Raw genomic sequence first — 17,669 nt, forward strand, 5'->3', positions numbered from 1 at the left:
CGCATCTAGGATGGTAATTGTAAAGATCAAATCATATTTTGTCATCCCATAATTAAAACCTTACAAAGACTTACAAGAATGAACTAGAATAAAATACAACTTCCCTATGATTACTCACAAGGTCCTGTCAGTCTTCAGTTTTCACTCCCTTCATTCTTTCCCTCACTGATTCCATCTCATTTACATTGGCCTTCTTTCTGGTTTTCAGTTGCCCCCCTAAGTTCATCCCTGTCTCAAGGACTTATACTTGCTGCTCCTCCTGATTGGAGCACCCCCTGGCCCAGACTGTCACATGACTGCCTATTTCCATCTCGGAGATCTCAGCCCCTGTCTCTTCTCTCAGAGGCTTTTCCTAAGCAAGACACCATCACTCGTACATTGTTTTGATCTCAGTTACATATCACTACCTAAAAGGGTCTTGTTTATTTACATTGTCCATCTCCCCTAACTACAAGATCAATTTCTTATGATAGAGGCCTTTTAAAACTTACATGTGTACATCCAACTATTAGAATTTTGCATGGAACATGAAAGAAATTAGGCTAATATTTGTTGACTGACTGACTAAACATAAAGTTGCAGATACGGCCCAAAGGATTAGGGATTATTTATAAAACTTTTCTAGACCTCAGTTATAATGATATTTCAGCTGAGACTAGAAGTTGGAGATATTCTGAACTGAAGAACCACTGATGGAAGCCTCTTACCACCACAAAGAGCAAATTGACAGTGATGGGTTGAAGAATCCCTGCAGGGTCTTTCCTGCTTGGCTTCCTACTTGCATTCGTAAAGTAGCTGAGGTATCACTAAAGATGGCAAAACAGTGTTGTAAACTCTTGATCTATGCTGAACAAAAGCAGAAGATTTCAAATGGGATGAAAGAATTTCAAAAGCTCTACCCTTATTCTCTGACCTTAGGAAGAAAAACAATGGAATGAAATTTAGGGAAGCAAACAAAAACAGAATAAAATGTTTGTTCATAGGCAGTAAGTATGTGCTAACTAAATAGGAAATAATACTGACCATGGCTGAATCTAAAAATTGGCTAATCAAAATATTCTAAATACCTGAAAGATAAAAATGTGATTTGGTAAAAGTCTCATGTATTATTAATTGCTGACGTGATAATTAGATCTATAAATTCAGATAGTTCTTCCTCTCCATTCTCATTAACCATGATTCATAACAAATTAAACCCTAGTTGTGCCCTTATGAATATCTTTTAAATTATAAAGAATTGGTAGATTTAAGTGTCTGGTCTCCTCAAAAGGCTTATGAGGAGGGTAACAGAGGTCACAATTAGCAGAGATGGAGAGGATTTGTGAAAACAGGAAAAATTAGAGAGACACCTAGAGTTCTTACTTTGGGTGTTCACAGTTATTGTGATAGACCATCATAAACTATAACTTGAGAAGGAGGGCGGTTGCTATAAATCTATGTACTTCACTGGGATGGCTCTTCAATCCAGGGGCCAGAGCTTATTGACTTAGATTGTGTATGAAATAAGATTACTTATTTAATAAGTGAGGTTATTTACTTTTTCACTTTGTCCAGACAGAATGGAACTCAAGAGATAGTAATTAGGTCAGCAATTAAGTTCTGGAAAAATAAATAGTTCTGAAAGTACTAGGTAGGTCTAGAATCACATAGACCTAGGTGGCTAAACAGGGAGGGCAAGAGACTAGGTTGGGAGATGGGGTCTGAGCAGGCAGACAGACCAGAAGCCTGAGAAGGCAGAATGGGAGCACTGAGCATGGAGCAGCAGAGAACTGAGAGCATCGGAAAGCATCATGGTTCTCCTCCTGCTCTATATCCTGCCTAGATGTGGGCTTGCCTTCACTGGTCAGTTACAGAGAGAGGCCAGAAAATGGAAGAGGAATCCAAGCTGCAATGAACTAAAATGGACCAGTCATTTGAAGTACCTTCCTCTACCCAAGCATGGCTTAATTAAATGGTTACAGATTTTTATTTTTTAATATGTTTTTATTGATTTTTTTTTTTTGGAGCGAGATGAAGAAAGAGAGAAATAGAAACATTTGTAGGAGAAAGAAACATCAATCGTCTGCCTCCTGCATGCCCCCTACTGAGGATAGAACCTGCAACAGGGCACGTGCCCTGACCAGGAATTCTCAATCCATGGGACGATGCTCAATCCACTGAGCCAACTGGCCGGGCTAAATGGTTCTTGTTTAAAAGTAGAAAATTTGGTTCACCAATTTGTATAATCAACAAATATTTCATGAGTTTCTTCTCTGGACCCACTCCTGTGCTAACCACAGGAAGTGCAGCCTCTATCCCTATCTGCAGCCCCTATGCCAGTATGTGCACCCAGGATCAAGATGGTCACAATTTTACAGTGAACTGGAAAAAAAAATACAGGTGCTAACTTCTCTAGATTCTCCAGCCAAAGATAATTTCTCCTGCCCTGAACTTTCCCAGGAAAATATCTGAAGCTTTCTGATCACTTACTGGTTTCTCTTTCTAACTAGTATATTTTATTTTACTTAATTTGACTATTTGTTCCTTTAGAACAGGGTTATTGCTTATTTCAGTTTTCTATTACCTAGCGTGAGTATATATGTATGAATATATATTATTTACAAGTATATAGATAAAACATATGTAAAATAGCTAATAGATTCAATATATGGGGAAGTATATTAAAATATTAACAGTAAAATTGAGAGATATGAAATTGAGTGATAATTATTTTTTTGTTTATTTTATATGAAATTTAAAAATCATAAACAAGGAACAAATATAACATACACAGTAAGAGTTATGGAAAAAAAACCAGAACACATTGGAATAGCAAGTGTATATTTCAATTATTAAATGAGATTATATTTAGGGCTATACACATGAAGTTCTCTTTTAAATATGTTTTATTGATTTTTTTTAGAGAGAGAAAAAAGGAGAGAGAGATAAAAACATCAATGTGAGAGATAAACATTGATTGGCTGCCTACTGCATTGCCCCTACTGGGGATCGTGCCTGAAACTTGGGCCTGGGTCCTGACTGGGAATTGAACCAGGACCTCTCAGTCCATGGGATGACTCTCAGTCCATTGAGCCACACCAGCTGGGCTGAAATCCACTTTTTAAAATTATTGTTTTGGCTTGAAGAAGCAATGGAAAGTTACAAATATGTAGTCAGCTCCAAAATAATGCTCAAAAGAAAATGAAGTTTTCTCTAAGCTCTGACCTGGAATCTTGAGATTGAGAAGAAAAGATCTACATACAATTACCTAATTTCAATAAAACGAGGGAAAAAACACACACAACTATAATTCTATCCATTATCCAAGAGTCAAGAAAAGTATGGTTTCTGGGAAACATTTGATCTTTGTATTTTTTCTAAAGAATGTGTCCCATTTTCAGAGATGGTAAAAGTTAAGAGTTGGATTATTAAAACTGTCATTTTATTAAGTGATATTGATTGCAGTTAGAAAATATTTGTTTTGAGATAACAATAAACAAAAATGTTTAATAGTACTTGAATTTAAGACAGGACTAAACAGGATGTGGATCAAACAACCAGACTTCTATGTGAGCATGCCATGGCTCTCCATTCCAGTAGAACCTAACTTGAGATGCCAAGCCATTAAATTCGATTGCATATTTACATGGTGCTAGGGCCAGGTGCTTGTTCACCCCAGAGGGATCTCAGGGAAGTGAGGGGAACAAGACCAGTAGAAGAAGAAGTAGCTAGTTTTAAGCCATGTTAAGACACAAAGCATCTTGCCAGCACACAGTCTAGAAAGGAGCCAGTCTGCCAACACATCTCCTAAAATTGCTGCTGGGGGACAGCTCAAGGATTTTAGACTTCATTTAAGTTTCCAAGAGGAGAGTCTAAGGTGGACGTCAAAGGCATTGTGACTCATTTTTCTTGTTCATATGTTGGCTGCAACAGAATCGGTACTCTTCTCTTGAACTCCCTTTACTAGGCTCCGAGATAATGATAATAAAGAAGTTGTCCTTCAACCATTTCAGCTACTAAAATATCCTCATCACTTAAAAAGAAGACACCTTCATGTTCAACTAAAAGTAGTGGTACTAGTTTGGTACTTAAGATGATGTTATGAAGTGCTGAAATCACTATATTTGATATCTTTAAAAGACATAAGTAATAGAGCCTAATTCTCTCTAACCCTAGACTTTACTGCAAAGAGATAATATTCAGAAGACATTCTTTCTCAGAGATTATATTTTATTTTCAATTGACCAAAACTCAAATATTTTTTAAAAATCTAAACTTTTCTATAAAGTGCATGTATCTCTAACAATCCTAAAGACCCTATCTGCACTATAACCAATGAATCTGTACAAGTAAATTGACTTTTAGCATTAGATTTCTATTTCAATGAAAAGTATAGTATGCTTCTTATTTTAGGAAGTTAAAACAAATATTAGATGTAAATCTTTGAATCACATGCTAAAAAGATAAGTTACCTACATGTTATACTATTTTGAATGTATTTCAAAAGTTAATTTCTTCTTAATCACTGTTGGTTATTTCTCCCCCCTTCAAACATATAATAGTGTATCATAAAACATTAATTAGAAATAGTAGAAAAACATATGCATACCAAAATAGACTTTAACTAGAAAGATTTGCCCCCAGTTATGTGGTTAAATAAATTAACCTCAAATTAATCTCAAATATGGTTAAGTAGATTTATTTCAATGAGGCTACTGTACATATGCCTATTAAGAAATAAAATAAAATAACTTGGTCTAATAAATTCTAACAATATCTATTTGGAATAAAGCATATTTCCTTTTTGAAAAATATTTAGTTAATACCAGTACTATAATTTATTCTAAGTGGATTTGTATCTTTTATAAGTTTTTAGCTAACCACACTAAATGCAGTCAGACCCTAAAGGACAATAATGCAGTAAAGTTCAGTTTGGTTGGCTGAAGATTGCTATCCATAATTCTCCAGCCAATACTCAATTGGAGAATTTTAACTCTACAATTTGAAAAAAGAATCATGTCCATTGATAGATGAATGGGTAAAAAAGATATGGTATATACAGGGGTGGACAAAAGTAGGTTTACAGTTGTGAGTACGTGAAACACAGGGTTTATTTGCTATTTATGAACAACTGTAAATCTACTTTTGTCCATGCCTGTATATACAATGGAATATTATACAGCAATAATGAAATCTTGCCATTTAAGGCATATGAATGGACTTAGAGGGTATTATGCAAAGTAAAATAAGGCACAGAAAGATAAATACTGCATGGTTTCACTTATATGTGGAATCTGAAACAAAGCAAAAAAGACTCATGAAAGCAGAGACCAAAAGGATAGTTACCAGAAGGGAGAGGTTGGTGTGATGAGTGAAAAGCAGAAAGGGAATATAGTCAATAATATTTTGATAAGTTTACACAGTGACAGACAATTACTAGAATAGTGGGGTGATCACATTGTAAGATATAAGAATGTCAAATCACTATATTGTACACCTGAAGCTAATGTAACCAATATAAGATTGTATATCAACTATTTTTAAATATAAAATAAATTTTAAAAAGTCAGGTAGTATCAGTATTAAAAAAAACAATGCAGATATTAAGCTAGGCGTTACTGCAAACCACTTAAATTTTTTTTTTTTTTTATCCTCACTCGAGGACATTTTTCCATTTTTTGTTCAGGTAGAGTGGGAGGGAGAGAGAGGAACAGAGAGAGAGAGAAACATCGATGTGAAAGGAACACATCGAGTGGCTGCCACCCGCACGACCAACCAGGGCCGGGGACAAACTGCAACCGAGGTACGTGCCCTTAGCGGGAACCGAACCCCAGTCTCTCCAGACCGCAGGCCGACGCTCTAACCGCTGAGCCAAACCGGCCAGGGCCACTTAAATATTTTATAGTAATAAAATAAAAAGATAAAATTTCATCAATGGAAATACTTTATAGTCACAGCTACTAAATTTGTCTCTTCCTCAAATTTATCAACATTAATGAAACTAACAGCAATATTACCCTGGCCGCTGTGGCTCAGTTGGTTGGAGCATCGTCCCATACGCTGAAAGGTGGCTGGTCCGATTCCTGGTCAGGGCACATACTTAGGTTTCAGGTTTGATCTCTCTCTCTCTCTCAAAAAAAAAAATTAAAAATGAAAAAAATCTCTCTCTAAAAAAAAAACCAAAAACTAACAGCAATATTAACAGAAGTTTCCTTTAAATAAAATTTTATAAAATAAAGTGACTTGCCTATAATTTAAGAGGCAATGACCAACAAGACACAGGTATTATTCGTTTATGTTTCTTGACCATCAACACAAATGCAGGTCTACATCACTTCAAACCAAATAATAAAATATGTGCTACAATGTAAGTACTCAGACTGTATAATCAAATTTCTCCAAGTTATTCAAGGGGCAATCTCTTATAAACCTCAAACATCATGGGTTCCACAATATGGGGCTGTGTGTAACTCTATTAAAATTATATTTTATTTTTAGAAATAACAGATGAATATAAATGTGACCTTTCCAAAGTAAAAGTGATTGAGTAGCAGATATGTTTGAATTTGCCACCATTTACTTTATTTGGAAAATGGCAAGAAGCCAGATAATTTCATTGCTACTAAGAAAGGTAAAGCTTTTCCCACTTGCCATCTGCTCATATGTCCTGGATCTACTTTCTGGACGCCAGTACCTCCACAGTGTCTTGTCTCCCCAGCTCCGCTCATGCTTCCTGATCTGGCCCCTTGAGCAGAGCAGCTTATTCCTTAATGCTAATAGGAGGCATCATTCATAGAATACTTGCTAAGTGTTTAATTCCCAGTGAAGTCCCATTGGCAGATTCTGTTAAGATGCTCACTTTTACAGATGACAAACTGAGGCTTCAATAAGTTAAGTTATTAGCTGAGGGACAAAATACTAAGTGGCAAAGCCATGCCTTGAACCTATGGCTCTCCTGCTTCAGAATTTTATCCTTAACTCAGAGACTCCCATTTAATTAATTATGATTATTCTTTCATTGTTTGGTGCAGTCTTGAATTATATCAGAAATCCTTTTCAGTTCTACTTCTCTGTAGCTTTATGGAACAAATACAAGTTTAGCTGAACCCTCAATTAAAAAGACCTTTCATGGCCACTAATTCAATTCGGCACTGTAGTCATAAGAGCACTGAGACAGGAGGATGCCCTGCAGGCGTCTAGTATTCCTGGGAGAGGAAGGAGGATTCCAGGTCAAGTGCTCACTGAACCATTCCCCTGGAGGAAAGGGAGGAGGGGCTCAGTGGCCACACAAACCTTCATACCTTCCTCACTCCCTCCCTCCTTTCTCCTCTCTTCACATGCATACTTTGGAGCAATTTTTAAAAAACAAGAGGAAAAGTAATGTCCCAGTTTCAAGCTGCTCTGATACATTCGACTTGGCTGCCTATGGATTCTGCTTTTCCCTACCCCCATTTTCACCTGTTATTCACCCCGTGAGCAAAAGGGGTCTTTTTACCTTAGTTGTTGGGCTGAACTTGCGTCGGAGATTTTGTTCCCTGCGAGGTCACAAACTCTGATTGTCGATTGTCAGAAAGTCAGCGCTCACTCACCTGTCCTGGGGGTAGGGCTCAAGTGCAGGGGGAGGGGCGAGCAGGATTTAACCTGAGCACCTGAGCACCGCTGGGGCTGTGCTTCCTGGCGTCCTCCTCCAAGCACAAGGTCATCAAGCCCAAGAATCTGTTTGTTAATTATTACTTCTTTTCACCACCGCAGGGAAGTGTCAGAAACCTGAGCCACTCCCTGTGCCTCAGTGCATGTTGGGAGTGTTTACTTTCTTTCTCAGGATCAGCTGGTAGACATACTCCTTTGCTCCTTGTCACACATTTTGAGGAGAAGTGAACTGACATTCTGATTAACGCTTTAACCACTGAATTCGACTGAGTCTAATCTCTACTTTATAATCTGTCCAGATTATAGAGAAATAGCCTGTAAGAAATGACACCAACTACGATTTAAAGTCATTATTCACCTCTTTTTTTTTTTTTTAATCCTCACCTGAGGATATGTTTTTATTGATTTTTAAACAGAAAAAAGAGAGAGAGGAGAGAGAGAGAGACACACACACACACACACACAGAGAGAGAGAGAGAGAGAGAGAGAGAGAGAGAGAGAGGGAAAGAGAGAGAGAGATGGATCAAAAACCTTTTGGTCTATGGCATGATGCTTCAACCAACTGAGCCACAGGCCAGGGTCACCTGTCTTTTTTTCTTTTGCATGTTCTCTTTCCATTAGACATTTCATACTTTTCCTGTTTTCTTTGCCACCTCCTTTACCCATCAGCACTTTTTTTCTCCAAGAGTAGTGTTTCTCACATCTTAGAGTGCACCAGAACCCCCAGTGTAACTACTAAATCCTCAAAGGGCCTCAGCACCTACAAGACTCTGATCTGGTAGATCTGGGATAGGCTGTAGGCACCGGTATTTCTTTGTAAGCTTCTCAGAAGAATCAGGTAGACAAAGTTTGAAAACTATTCTAACAAAGTATAAAAGAGGAAATTAATAATAACGTAGTCACTACCTACTGAATTGGATTTGGGGATTTTGCTTTTCTCAGAAACTTCAATTTCAAGAAGGTCACCAAAGTCTAGTTAATTAAAATTACTGTGGTGATCATTTTGTAATATATACAAATATTGAATTATCATGTGTACACCTGAAATTAATATGTTACATGTCAACTATACCTCAGTTTTTTTTTAAAAAGGAGCTCCCTCTTTTAAATCTATCAAAATGCCAAAGCTTTTAAAAATTTATTTAAAATTAAATAGAATCAGTCCAAAGAAAGGAGAGAACACCAAAAACTTAGAGACCCCCAGATGACAAGTACTTTTATCTACACAAATATTTTTGGTATCATTGGTGCTTTACCTGTTTCCTATGTAAAGTAACTTAGTTTTTTTTAAAAGTTATTTTTCAAATATAAACCTTAGAACCTTCAAAAGGAATTAAATTTAATTCCTGCAATGACTTTAGTAAGCAGAGTTGATATCTGGTATCCTGAATGTTCAAGTGTTCAATTCACAGATAGATCATTAGTCAAGATTTTCAGGTCACATGTTTCATAGATACAGTATTTCAAAAAGTCAGCCAGTTTATCTAGCTAATGTATGGTATGTGGAGAGCAGAAACAATCAGATTTATTCATCTTTGGGCTATTTTAATAGAATCAGGCAAATGGGTTTACTGGGACACAATCAAAATTTGTACTACCTCATTTATGAGTACAGTGTGACTTGGTATACAGCTTGCTATGTTGGCACCACAAACCCCTGCTGTTATGGGCTGACCTTTGAATGATGACTAACAGGACCTGCATTGTTTACAACTCCCAGGCTCCAGGATGACTTTGTTCAATCCATGCTCTACCCCCAACATCTGCCCTCTGTGGGCATCATTCCTTTATTGTTAGTATCAGGGCAACTGTTTTTGCATTTTTTATGTGCAAGCATCCTGGAATCCTTTATTCTGATTACTAATTTGCAACTGGTTTCCTTCAGTTAGAGGCTCAGTGGCTTCTTTTGTTTCTGAGTACTTATCCTTTTGTGTATGTAATGTTAATTTTGTAACATAAAAATACGTAATTGCACATGTGCAATGTGGAAATTTTGGAACACACAGACATGTAGAAAAAAATTACTTACAATTTCATCTTTCAAATGTAGTTACTATAAACAGTCTGGTGAATGTCTTTATTGACATAGTTCCTCTATGAGTATTTACTAAAATATTACCACATTTGGCTTATTGTTTTATAACCAGCTTTTATCACATAAAACATATTATGAACAATTTGCCATATGTCGGTTAGTGGTTTTTTTCCCTGCAATGTGATTTTAACTAGTTACACTATATTATATCATATGAATACATGTTATTTATTTAATCATTCCTTATTGGGGAAATTTATGTTACTATAAATGACACTGCAGTAAATGTTTTTATACAACTCCACACAATGCTGATAATGTCTTTTAGCTACATTTCAAAAAATAAATTTGTCAGATGAAAAGGAATAACCTTCTCTCAAAAGAAGGTGTCAATTTTATACTCCAAGGGTAATTCCTGGATTCTTTTTTTTTTTTTTTTAAATATTTACCAATTTGAAAGGTAAAAAAAATTATATTCTATTTTAAATATGTATATTGTTGTTACCTGTAAGATTGAACTCTTTCTTTAGACTTATCCTGTATTTTTACTTTTTTTTGTTTATTGTATTCTTTTTTTATCTTTTCTATATTGATATATAAGATCTCTTTATATATTAAACATATCAACTCTTCATCATACAAGCTGTGATTATATTTTCCAGTGTTGTTTACCTGTTAGTTTTGTTTATGGTATGTTTTTTGACATACAAAAGTTAAAAAACTTAGTCAATCCATTAATATTTTTTTATTGCTTACACCTCAGCATTAAAATAGCTTTCCCATCCTTAATATGTATATGTGTGTGTGTGTGTGTATTTTTCTTTTCCTTCTAATTTATTTATTTAGTTATTATTTATTTATTAAATTTAGCATTTCAGTCTGGCCAGTGTCGCTCAGTGGTTGAGCATTGACCCATACACCAGGAGGTCGCTGGTTCAATTCCTGGTCAGTACACATGCCTAAGTTGTGGGCCTGATTCCCAGTACGGGGCATGCAGGGGGTGGCCAATCGATGTTCTCTCTCATTGATGTTTCTATCTCTCTCTTCCTCTCATTTTCTCTCTCTAAAATCAATAAAGAAAAAAAAACAATCATTTAAATTTAGCATTTTAGCCTATCTGGACTTTATGTTGTTAAAAACTGGGATATTTAAATCTAAATTAGTTTTTCTAAATTATTAGTTCATTAACCAAGTAGCATTTTAAAAACAATGATAGATGATAAACTCCACAAGGTGAGTACTAGTACTGTGTTACTGTGTTTTATCTCCAAAGCTCAGTACAGTGACTGGCAGGCTCATGGTTGCTCAGGCCAGATGCTGAATAGTCACTCGATTCCTTTCACTCCCGGCAAGTCCTGATGGTCTTAGTCTGCATGTCCGCTCCTCCCTAGATTAGGAAGCATCACCTCATCTCCTAATTGGTCTCTGACTCCACTCTTGTCCACCACAGTCCATTCTTCACCTATAGCCAGTGTGACCTCTACAAACAAAAATCAGGTCATAACAATTATCTCTGATTTCCTGTGCTGAAAACCTTACGGCTGGTTGACCACATCCCCACCCCCACCACATCTGGGATAAAATCTAAATCTAACTACTTCCCATGGCCTTCAAGTGCATGTGAACTTTCCCTTGCCTACGTAGCTCTTTGACCTTACCACTGGACTCTATACTTGCTGCCCTGGATTGAATTTTATTCCTGGAATAGACCACGCTGATTTCCTGCTTCCCTGCCTTTGCACTTGGCATTGCCTCTGCTGAGAAAGCTCTGATTTCTTTTCATTTTTCGGTGTTTCTTTTTTCTCAAATATTACCTCTCCAAAGAGGCCTTCCATGATTGATCCAAATAAACTCTCCAATCTTTCTCTGTCACAGCTCCCTATTTTATTGTACCAATAATAATGATCACCATCTGAATGCATTTTACTCTATTATTGAATGTATATTTAGTGTTTTGGATGATCTGTTTATTTTGCACCTCGGCTCATTACAGCGTAACAGAAGAAGGGCCTTGACTTCTCGGCTCTCGGCGCTGTTCTGTGTGCCTAGAGCGATGCCAGGCCCATGGGACAGGGTTAAGAAGCATTGATTCGGGAACAGGTAATGGTGACTTAATAAATGTGTGCTGAATAAATGAATACAAATCATACTTTTTCTTTCTGACTTGAAAGAACGCTTTTATCAAGAACTAAGTACAGCCCTGGCCGGTTTGGCTCAGCAGTTAGAGCATCGGCCCGTGGTCCAGAGAGACCCAGGTTAGGTTCCCACTCAGGGTACGTACCTTGGTTGCAGTTTGTCCCTGGCCCCCATTGGAGTCATGTGGGTGGTGACCACTTGATGTGTCTCTCTCACATCAATGTTTCTCTCTCTCTCTTCCTCCTTCTCTCCCTCCCACTTTATATCTCAAGATAAAGTGCAAAAATGTCCTCAGGTGAGGATTTAAAAAAAAAAGAACTAAGTAAAAATGTTTCCTGATTTGTTGAGCCTTGTAATGCTGTAGACAGCTGCTCACTATGGAATAATGAGGATTTAGTTTATATCTAGTATTTTCAACATTCATGATTGCCATTAGCAGTTTTTCCTAGGCTGGAAGATGAATCCACATCAGTAATTGATGACTTCATGTCCAGGGGAGAAAGGCTTCTAAAGACAGATATTTTTCTGGTTTAATGATGTTTAGAACATTGACGTGAGTGCTGGGCTAGGAGCAGTGATGCCTCTGGTCTGTTCGGTCCTCCCTGCATCCCTTGGAAGGACTTTCCCACACTGCTCCTGGGCTTGGCCATGTGACTTGCTTTGGTCAATGGGCCAATACCAGGTGATGTAAGCAGAGGCTTGAAGATCCGCTGTGCACTGGGACTTACTCTCGTTGTTTTCAGAGCCCTGAACCCCTGTACCAACAAGCTTGGGCTCGCCTGTGGGATGATGAGAGCTTGGCCCAGTTGCTCCATTACCCAAATGACAGCAGAGCCATTAAGCTAAACTGCAGCTGACTGAAGTCCCATAAACGAGTCTAGCAGAGAACCCAGAACTGCCCAGCTGAGTCCAGCCCAAAGTGCCAACCCACAGAACTAGGAGTTGCATCAATGTTTGTTAAGCCACTAAATTTTGGTGTTTGTTTTAGAACACAGGCTAGCTAATACATCTGAGGGTTTTTTCTTACACACACAGATGTGCGTGTGCACACTCAGATGTGCATACACACCAATATATTGTCAACTGGGAAAAAGAGAGATACTTGTATTACAGTGTGTTCCTACCACAATTTGGCGCAGGGATACAATGACCCATAGAAATGGAACAGAAAAGCAGGAAAAAATGCAAAAAGTGTGATTTACGTTGAAATTGGGTCTTTTCCACAGACCATTCAATCATGCCTGAAAAATATTTAGAGATGATTGCAACTTGAAAAAAATACATGGAGAAAAAGAAATGGCCTGATTCTAGCTCTGTGTAACCCAGTGGCCATGAGCCTATGCACTAAGTGAAGTGGCCAGGCTATGCACTAAATGAAGTGAAAAAGAGCACAGTAGCTCCAGACGTCAAGGGGATTCCCAATGCAAACCTAACTGGAAATTGCCTTAATAAGGAAGTCAGGCATTCATAATAAGGTAACATGATATATTGTTTTTCCAATGTGTAAAGTTTAAAATAAATATATTTTACAACTGGGAATTTTTCCATAGAGATCTTAATAAATGACAGTGCTTGTAACATTAATTATCTGGAAAAAAGTCCCAACATTTATCTTGAGCTATTAGAATAAACTGTCATTTCCTGTTTAAATTAAGGAACATGTCATTGCTTTCCTTTAAAAACAAAGATTTTAGATCTTGGAGTTTTTAAAAATTCTTTGTTGAGAAAAATAAGATAAGGGATGAGAAATTTCCTTTTAACAACCATCAAAACGGAAAGAGATCCCACTATATGGGAGACCATAATCACCAATGATGCATAAGATAAGGCGTTAATTTTCAAAATATATAGAGTGCTCATACAACTCAACAAAAGGAAGACAAAGAACCCAATTAAAAAATGGGCAGAGGACCTAAATAGACACCTCTCCAAAAAGGACATACAAATGGCCAAGAGACATGTGAAGAAATGCTCAAGATCACTAATCATCAGAGAGATGCACATTAAAACAACTATGAGGTATCACCTCACACCAGTTACAATGGCCATCATCAACAAATCATCAAACAACAAGTGTTGGCAAGGGTGTGGAGAAAAGGGAACTCTAGTATACTGCTGGTGGGAATGCAGACTGGTGTAGCCACTGTGGAAAACACTCTGGTGTTACCTCAAAAAGTTCAAAATTGAACTGCCATTTGACCCAGTGATCCTACTTCTAGGAATTTACCCTAAGAAGCCTGAAACACCAATCAGAAAGAATATATGTACCCCTATGTTCATAGCAGCACTATTTACAATAGTTAAGATCTGGAAACAGCCCAAGTGTCCATCAGTAGATGAATGGATAAAAAAGCAGTGGTACATGTACACAATGGAATACTATGTAGCTGTAAGAAAGAAAGATCTCTTATCCTTTGAGATGGCATGGAAGAACCTGGAGAGTATTATGCTAAGCGAAACAAGCCAAGCAGAGAAAGACAAATATCACATGATCTCACTTGTTTGTGGAATATAATGAACTAAACAAACTGCTGAACAAAATTAACCCAGAGACATCGGGAGGGGGTACAGACTGACAAGCCTTAGAGGAGGGGGGTTGGGGGAGAAGAGATAAAACCACAGAACTTACATGCATGTATGCATGACCATTGAACATATACAACAAAGCTAGGGATGGGGCAGCAGGGGTCAGGGGGAGGGTATCAATGTGAGAAAAATGAGAAACATCTGTAACAAAAACAAACAAACAAACAAATAAATAAATAAATAAATAAATGAATAAATAAAATTTCTCGAAAACTTCAACTTAAGTGATGCCGTTACCGATCATTTAAAAACTTTTAGGTAATTGATAAATTTTTTAAAAGCCTCACCCTTCTGTGGTTATTGTATATTCTTTATTTATATCAAATTTTGAATCAGGTTATGATTTGTCTTAATGATGGAGAAAGATGCCACACACCTGCTTTTATAACTTGAACACTGAAAAATAGTCATATTGAGAAGTGATTTAAAAAATTCCATTTCTAAGGCATTTTTTTTTTTTCTCCTCTAAGAGTAAGTTTCTTTTCTTCAATATGGATTGTTTTGCATTAGTGTAATGGCCAGTGGGAAGAAGTCAGCTTTGTCACTGAAAGTTTACTGGAACATGACTGAATTCTGGGTGGGAACATGTGTCATTCCATTGATCTCCAGGGTTGATTCTGCTCATCTGGCCAGCAGTGCTCATGTTCCTCACCCGCTCCATGTCCCTCTTGCCTGCTCTATGTCCCTCCCTCTCGAAGTGGCTCGCTGTCTTGGCTGACAGAGGACCACTTTCTGAGATAGAGGCGGATTTTTCTTCAGTCAGGGGTATCAGAACAGCTGCTGGGCTCTTCTGCTAAAACCATCAAACAAGCTCTCCAGGTCCATTTATAGGAGAAGGTAGGGTCATCAACTTCCAAGACTCCGGACACATTGAAATGAGGCACTGCACATGCCAGTCTGCTTTCTTTCAGGAAAAAAAGAAAAATTACTGTGTGCCAGGCAGGTGCAGAGATGGTCATGTAAACACGAATAAGAACCTCTGCCCTCCAGGAGCTAATAGTCTTCACCACTGAGAAGGACTCCGTTGTCTTCTCTGCCACAGGACATGATGGTGTTCTGATAGATTTTAAGAGGTAGGAGATAAAAGGGCTTTTAAACAAATGTGCCCTGTAAAGGCGTGCAGAATCATTTTCAAATAAATGCAACGAGAGGTAATCACCCTCCCACCCTAAATATTACTGCTTTTTTAAAGCTGAGAATTGTGTACAAAACAAAGAAATTAAGTGGAATGTGACAGTGATGGCTGTTTTTCAAAATATGACATTTAATCAGTTTGATTTGTATCTCATTCCGTTTCTTTGTTCCTTCTTCCCTGACACACACACTTCTTAATATCATATAAGACATCTCTTCGAGTTTTGGGAAAAAATAAATAGGATAACAGTATAACAATGACAAATAGTGATGTATTATATGAAAATGTAATTCTAAGTGATAACAGCTTGTAAGCAATTAAAGTCAATGTACTTAAATGATATCAGCAGTTGAATGCTAAGGAATGTCAAACTGGATATTCTCTATGGATGTATTGTAATGGAGACCACATTTTTAAACAAAAAGTTGGAATATTTGGTCTGATTCCTAGACAGAATGCATGATATTAAAATTTGTTAGGAAACCATGGACATATGAATGTTTAACAAATAACACAATCCTCATTCATGCAGACTATAAATGAGGAGTCTTGTACTCCTCCCTCCATGCTCACCCAATTGCTAAAGAACCACATGATTTACAGCTCCCACCATCTCACACTTATTCCAATCATCCTGTTGCGTATAGCACACTCTTGGCTTGGGAGTCATGCTTGGGGGTAACAAAGTGTCTTTTTTTTTCCATTCAAAAAGTCTTATACATAATGGCAGACTTAAAAAAATGTTATAAACTATCAACTATTGTTTTACTCGGAAGGATCCACCATTGCTCTCCGCCTCACCCTTAGTTTCTGCAGCTATATGCTGGTCATACGTCCTAAGTATAGGCACTAGTATAATTTCAGAAAACAGGATATAGTTGAGCTTATGTTGGTTACAACCACAATGTACAACTCCTGGAGCAAACCCTGTTTGCACTAAGGGATCCTTTGTGGGGCAGATTTTTGTGATGTCACGTAGATCACAGCTTATGGGCAGAACTAGGTTAGCACTCGAGTACTGCTATACATCTTCTGGGTTGTGTATTCATTAAGTAGAGTAAAATGCTGACCTGGAATAAATATTAGACTATCTGAACCACTCTCATTAAGCCATTAATTTTTTCTAATTTCTACATATAGTCTTTTCTTTTGACATCTGATATTCTGCATTTTTGCTGCTTTTATTTTTTGTTGGTCCAACAACCTCCCAAATCTAAAGTTTTCCCCAAATTTCTTCTGCACTGTAACCCATTTTTTCCTGTTCAAATGAATTTAACTGAGGCATAATTTATATATAATACAATATACCTATTCTAAGTGTACAGTTTCCAGTTTTGATAAATGTCTACACCCTGTAACTACCACTGCAATCAAGGTGGAAAATATTCCCATCATCCCCACATTGTTCCTCAGGTGCCTTTGTGGTCCCTCACCCTTACCCAAAGGCAGCTGCTGATCTGTTTCTTATCACTGTAGACAATTTTATTTGCCTGAAAGTGCAGCTGTATAGCAAACATAGTGATCTTGCTTAGCCTGTACATTTATTTGGGGTTCTCATGTTTCACAAATGTCTACTGATCCTCTATTATGTGCCAGCCATTTCCCACCAATTCTCTTGTCTGTGCTGGTGATGACAGTAAACCATGGAGATATTTTTATAACTATATCTCATAGGTAATCTTTTTATTACTTGTCAATATGCAATATGGAATTAAGGGAAAGATATATATTCAGAATATATTTATTCAATTTCCAGTTTGGATAATTGCATTTTGTATTGAGTATTGACTTTTATTGAGCATAATTGATATATAATAAACCTCACATATTTAAAGCATACAATTTAACAAGTTTTGACATATGTATACCCCATGAAATCATTATCATACTCAAGATGATGAACGTGTCCATCACTCTTAGAAGTATCCTCGTGATCCTGCTCCCCCATTCTGTCCATATGAGAATTCTAATGGTTCCACATCTTCACCAACACTTAGTATGGTTAGTTTCTAAAATTTTAGCCATTCTATTAGGTATTAGTGGAATCTCATTTTAATCTGCATCACCTTAATGACTAATGATGTTGAGTTTGTTTTGTGTTTTTTGAGTATATTTTTGTGATTATTTCAAAGAAGTTTTTCAGCACTT

At 37.1% G+C, this 17,669-nt stretch overlaps 1 protein-coding gene across 1 annotated transcript in view; it reads right to left on the reverse strand.

Annotated features, from left to right (window-relative positions):
- The window catches only part of RASSF6 (Ras association domain family member 6), a 66,808-nt gene extending 49,339 nt beyond the window's left edge, over positions 1-17,469 (reverse strand). Inside the window, exon 1 of the mRNA XM_036255536.1 lies at positions 17,390-17,469. Coding sequence (XP_036111429.1) covers positions 17,390-17,469 — 80 coding nt within the window. The remainder of the gene's footprint in view (positions 1-17,389) is intronic.
- Positions 17,470-17,669: the final 200 nt, after the last annotated feature.

The sequence above is a fragment of the Molossus molossus genome, unplaced genomic scaffold (genome assembly GCF_014108415.1).
Source record: "Molossus molossus isolate mMolMol1 unplaced genomic scaffold, mMolMol1.p scaffold_m16_p_1, whole genome shotgun sequence".
NCBI classification, from domain to species: domain Eukaryota; kingdom Metazoa; phylum Chordata; class Mammalia; order Chiroptera; family Molossidae; genus Molossus; species Molossus molossus.